Here is a 6000-nt window from a genome sequence, read left to right as displayed (position 1 = left end):
TATTCACTCCACAACCCTTGTCTAGAAACAAAATGTATTTCAGTAAACATTTTACTTTTAAAGCATTAACAATGACAATGCAAGATGGCAGAAATCAGTAACAATAATGTTCAGAAATTTCGGCAGTAAATCATGTTTGTATTGCAACAAATCTCTCTTCTCGACAAAAATAAATGAAATATTTAGTCCAATGCAATTAATTTATTTATACATCACATCATTTTACTTATTCTAAGATATAGAACTAAGATATATGCAAATTTGTATGTACGTTTTGTACCAATATCAAAACGGTACCCCCGGGATTTAATGCCCGACCCACGCATGCATCCCTATTGGGGTACATGGAAAAACATATGTAGAGATGTTTCTTTTTGTTTCTGTACTATCAGATTGACACTGATTATGTTTCTTGCATCACCCGACCCCCGGGACAGATTTCCTCCTATCCACGGTCACATTTGATTCATCCCGGGGGTGGCGATTGGACTTGACGCAAAGGTTTAAATTGAAATTCATGTATGACACACTGTCTCGTGTCAACACGCGGTGTACCCCGACCCCCGGGATCCAGGGTCTGTAACTGTCATAATTAGACGAACAGCTGCTAATTACAATTAATTACATATAAACATGTGAATTGTCACTCATTTTTCGACATTAAAATCAAATTAAATATTAATTAATATCAAAAAGTCAAATCCGTGCATTTGTATCAAACATTTTTAACATTTTAATTTTTCATTGATTTCATAATATGATATACAGTACAATTACATTGGGCAAAACTAAACCTTACACTACAATGCAGACACTATACATTACAATGATTGCATGTGTATCACACTTGACTATATTGATATGTATAGAATTACCATAGAATCAAGATAACTAACTCAACTTTTTATAAAATATTTACTTTTGTAATATCGCATTTGGTTTTGGTTTTTAATCAATATTGTTATATCTATTCCATCATTACTTAGGGATAATTCGTAGGTTAGAATAGATGAGAAAAACACTTTTGAGGACAGATCTAGTTCTGTAGAAAATAGAATAGTACCATACAATGTAGTAACCTTAGCCATTTTGTCTGATCTTTTGTATCACACACTATGATATAAAACAATTTAAACACGTACGATTTTGAAATAATAGAGCTACAATTTGATAGAAGCTATGAAAAATGTCAGTTATAGTCAGATAAAAATGTATTTCCGATTTTGTGTTTCTTTTCTTTAATCAGCACTGATTTGATCCTGGCATACGGAATTCGATCTGGTACATATATTCCACAAATGTGCAATAGAGCAAGAACTTGCAGGAACATACATCTAACAAAACTTATTTCTGTATCCGATGATGACTATATTATATCAAAAGGAAAAATCAGTGTAGACAGTTTACACTATACATATTGCTTTTGAGTGTGTTTTTAAGGACTGGTGCTAATAAACAACTCTATGCTTCGATTTGTTTTCAAATCCGAAAGACAAAGAAATTGATAAATGAACATTTTCTTTCAACAATTCATTATCATTTATTATTCTAAGACACTTATAATGAATTCGAAACCAATACAATGACAGTATATATGCTAGCTCTTTCCAGAACTATTAAAAATGTCATCAACTTATATGGTATTTAAACTTTAACGTTACCATTATTTTAAATAAGCAGTAATATATAATTGTACCCTGTGTCTATAAGTGTCAATATATTACACTACTTATGACTTTTTCGAGAAATGAAATATTCTTATCCTTCTATCAAACTTCATATCGATTCATTTTGTTCACGGACTAGTCAGTAAACGTTTATTTTCAATTTTTTTCACGACATATTTTAACCCAAAAACTGTTTATTTAAGAAAAATCATACCATGTTCTGCTGTTTGGATAGGAAAGAAAATGAACAGATTTCATATATCAACTTCTGACTTTCAGTGACCGACACTTTTTCAATTCTTCTCCACATACGAAACTCTAGCTGATGAATTTTCAGCTTTGTTAAACAAAATAAGACAAAATACTATAAGAGAATAGTTCCAAACTTTTCTCAATATTCTCACACATATTTATTTACAACAGTAAAATAAGTTGGTCGATAGTGTAAATACTACGAAACATTTAGCTGTCACTCGCTGGGTACGATTTCCAGAGGATGTCCCGAGGGGAGACACTTATCACGGCTGATGAGCTATGAATACCGAAAATAATTTAAAGTGGGCGGAGCTTTGTGTCTAATCATGCGTGATGACTGACAGCCAATGCATTTGCAGATTTGACCGCCTGGGTAGGTTTAAAAGGGCAACAATCACCAAACATCGTCACTTGTTTCAAAACAACTGCATACATCCTAAACCATTTACGGATTTATTCTATCGTTTGTGTTGAGTGTTAAAGGCTCCGAAAAGAACTTCTCAAGATGCATTCCAAAGAGCTTGACGCCAGTTTGGAAGAAATCACTGTGGATGTTGATGATTCCTTTAACCAATCTGAGTTTGAATCGTCGTTTGATGCCAGGGACATCAATGTAAATGACGGCAGACGTGGCGATCAACGCTATAAAGAACATCGTCACTTGAAGTCGGAAGTTCCAGACGATGTCAGGCTCAGAATCAACAGCAGAGAAAGACAAAGAATGCACGATCTGAACGCGGCTCTTGACAGTCTTCGCCAAGTCATGCCGTATTCTCACGGACCATCAGTAAAGAAAATCTCAAAGATGTCGACCCTTTTATTGGCTAGAAATTACATTGTGATGTTAACCAAATCTTTGGAGGAGATGCGAAAACTAGTGCAAGACATGTCCACAGCCAAACCAGCGGAAGCGCCGGTGATGCCACCAATGGCCATTCCTACAGCAACTCAGTTAACAGCACCGTCAAACGACATGGGAGGACAGTATTATTATCCAAGTATGCCAACTTCGTCAAGATTTTCTCCTTACAAGGCTCCAGCATTTGTTCCCTACATGGACCCACCAACACATACGTCATCACCTGTATCTAAACGCGTGACGTCATCGAAGAGATCATTGCCACTTTCCGATTCCACAAACACCCATGTACGTTCTTCGGTTCCGTTTAAACATTCGGTGTCAGCCATTTTGGAGGATAAGAAACCATCGTCACCTGTTCCCTGTAAACCAGTTCCATCAATGTATACCATTAGTGAGGAATCTCAAGCCATAGTGTCTGGAGCTATTCCGAACGTACACCCGCATTTTCTCGGACTCCCTCGGCAGGAATGGAAGCCATTGTATTAAGTGAGGTTTGAACATTTTGTGACAATTATACTCTAAAACTGTTAAAATTGTGAAACAACCAGTATCGAGAATATGGGTGTATGTTAAAGCTTTGAACTTTGTAAAGTATCTTAGCTTTTATGTGACAATGAACTGTGATATAATATAGATAAGACAACGAATTGAAAACTATTTTGCAGTAATTTCGTTCCTTTCTCTGTTCTTTTACTGTCGATCTATATCTCTTTTGTAAATATTTTGTAAAGTTATGTATATTTGTAAATGGAATTCAAATAATATCAGTAAATGAAATATTTACAGATGTATATATTGTAACATTTTGATAAAACATTCCGAAATACAAATACAGTATTATATTCAATGTCTTTGTCCTTTATTCCAAAGAGTTAAATAACTTCCATGAAAACTGTCATTTTGAAAGAATTGCAGGATTAATATTCTGCTAGACTATGACGGACGTAATACAGCATGACGTACGCCGCAGCTATCAAAACCTACGGCACTTTCCGCAAACGAGAATAAACTTTAAATAAAACACCGGATATTAATATTACTTCGTATTTACAATTTCTCGTTTACTGAAAGTTCCGAATGTTTTGAATCGGTCATATTACACGGCGCTCTGACTTACCACAGGGACCTGAGAATTGTTGGTCCACATGTATTTGACAATTCTAACACGTCTAAAAGCGATCTATAGACACTGTAGGATATGTTATACTATATGTAGACTGTAACCACATACTCCGGTCCCTGCGTTTAAAAACGACATAGTCAAACTTACTAAAACTTGGAAAGACTTTCTAACTATCGAAATTGAGGAATTTGACAAATCAATGTTTTATTACCGAAAGTTATTTTTTGTAATATGGTTTACCTTAGCTATATAGAATAGCATGCTCAAAGTAATTGCGAGAAAATAATATTTTAAACACGGAAATTAAAGAATGTGAATGTTTTGACATGATAATGCTATGTTATCCGTATTTGTAAAAAGAAACATTAGTACGCTTAAAGTGAATAGTCGGGCAAAGAAAACCAGTCTAAATGCGTTCATTGGCCTTCCAAAAGTTCTCACATATTAATACGACGGTCAAGTTCTGCTTAGTTTCCCAGTTCTGACCATTAAGTAAAGAATAGTTGAAAGCATTGAAAGCAAGGCTGCGTGGAAACGTAACCACGGACACAGTGAGCCGGGAGGACGTTTTAGAATTCCCAAACTTTAAATCAATTTCTTCGTACGCAGACAGATTTTGACGAGAGATTTTATTTTTTCATTTCATAAGAAATTATACTGGATACATTCACACCATTTTTACCGACTTTAGCCATCCTTGCCCGACTGTTCACTTTAATTTGTTTGGGAGTATTGGGCCATACTATAAAATATTGGTACAATCTATGTAGGGAATAAGCAGAGCGTCAATCTACTAAGAAACTATAAAAACAGAAATAAGAGGCTTCTTTTCACATTTTTTGGAAAATATACTAGGATAATTTCCGCTGACAGTTTTTCTCAATAGCTATGTTTATTGGAATTATGGTTGTAATTGATCTGGTGAAAGTTGGAATACTTGTACTATATGAAGTTACACCACTGGCTCCACGCGATCTCCAAATTCGAATCTTATTGATACGCCAAAAAATGCACTCATTCATTATGGGAGTTTATAGAATGTATAAAGACTAATCACTTTCTGATATCATCTAAATAAATAAAATGTCAGTCTGACTTGTTCGATATTAGAAGCTGCTTTAATGTTTCCAAAGAATAAGGTTTTGAAATGTCGCCAATTTAATAGATATCGTCTCTGCATGTACCCCGAGACAATTTCCTTTATCATCGTTTGGCTCCTGCATATGATAGTTTATCCTCTCAATGATAGACAGAGTTGATTGCCAAATTATTATACAGTTTCACAGTAAATCACAATATTAAGAAGACAATATACCATTTCACCACATGCAAGTTTGGGGTAAAAAATGAGCCCTGTCGTACACCTCCGGTTGGTAAATAATGTTGGTCCCTCCAGGGACCCTTTCAAAGGTTAAAGTGGTTAATGTAATCAGAAAGGACTTCAACATACAACAATTTCGTCCTTTTTATACTGCCGTGTTCCTATGTTTTTATGAAACCGTTTTCATTAATACATAGAAGGAAAAGCAGCGTGGAAAATTATACAGATAATTAGGCTATGTTCCTCTAATCATGGTTTCAGGAACAGTAATTTTGTCACAATTAGTATAACCCGATGTATTACCAAACATGGAAGTTAATATGACACGACTGACCATTGTCCGTGCATGTGGTCATCAGATTCCGTTAGATAACCATCAGCGTGACACTCGTCAGGATTAAACGTGCGCACTCATCCGGACGTTCATGAATTGGCGGGAAGACAATGTGACAGGTTTATTCTCCTTCACATCATTACCGATAGCAACACAATTTAATTCACTATTTAATAGTTATGATTTGATTCCCTCTCACAGCAAAATAAAATGTTTATTACGAAAATGCCATTTTTTCTACAGATTAGATAATAAAAGATTTAATAGTTATGATTTGATTCCCTCTCACAGCAAAATAAAATGTTTATTACGAAAATGCCATTTTTTCTACAGATTAGATAATAAAAGATAAACGGAAAGAAGTGGGGTCAGTGCTATTGTCTCGTCTCTTTTGCATACTAGAGATAGAAATAAAAACAATCTGCATTTATACCAGTC

At 34.9% G+C, this 6000-nt stretch overlaps 1 protein-coding gene across 1 annotated transcript; it reads left to right on the top strand.

The window, feature by feature from the left end:
• The first annotated feature begins 2072 nt into the window (after positions 1 to 2072).
• Positions 2073 to 3427, top strand: LOC138310653 (oligodendrocyte transcription factor 3-like). Its single transcript, XM_069251942.1, has one exon. It carries the CDS (start codon positions 2428 to 2430, stop codon positions 3268 to 3270), a length of 843 nt encoding a protein of 280 aa, XP_069108043.1. The 5' UTR covers positions 2073 to 2427; the 3' UTR covers positions 3271 to 3427.
• Positions 3428 to 6000: the final 2573 nt, after the last annotated feature.

The sequence above is a fragment of the Argopecten irradians genome, chromosome 1 (genome assembly GCF_041381155.1).
Source record: "Argopecten irradians isolate NY chromosome 1, Ai_NY, whole genome shotgun sequence".
Classification (NCBI taxonomy): domain Eukaryota; kingdom Metazoa; phylum Mollusca; class Bivalvia; order Pectinida; family Pectinidae; genus Argopecten; species Argopecten irradians.
Note: the sequence above shows the minus strand (reverse complement) of the source record. Positions and strands in the feature narration are given on the sequence as shown.

Coding starts and splice junctions, on each gene's coding strand:
- LOC138310653 (XM_069251942.1), top strand. CDS start 2,428: ATGCATTCCAAAGAGCTTGACGCCAGTTTGGAAGAAATCACTGTGGAT.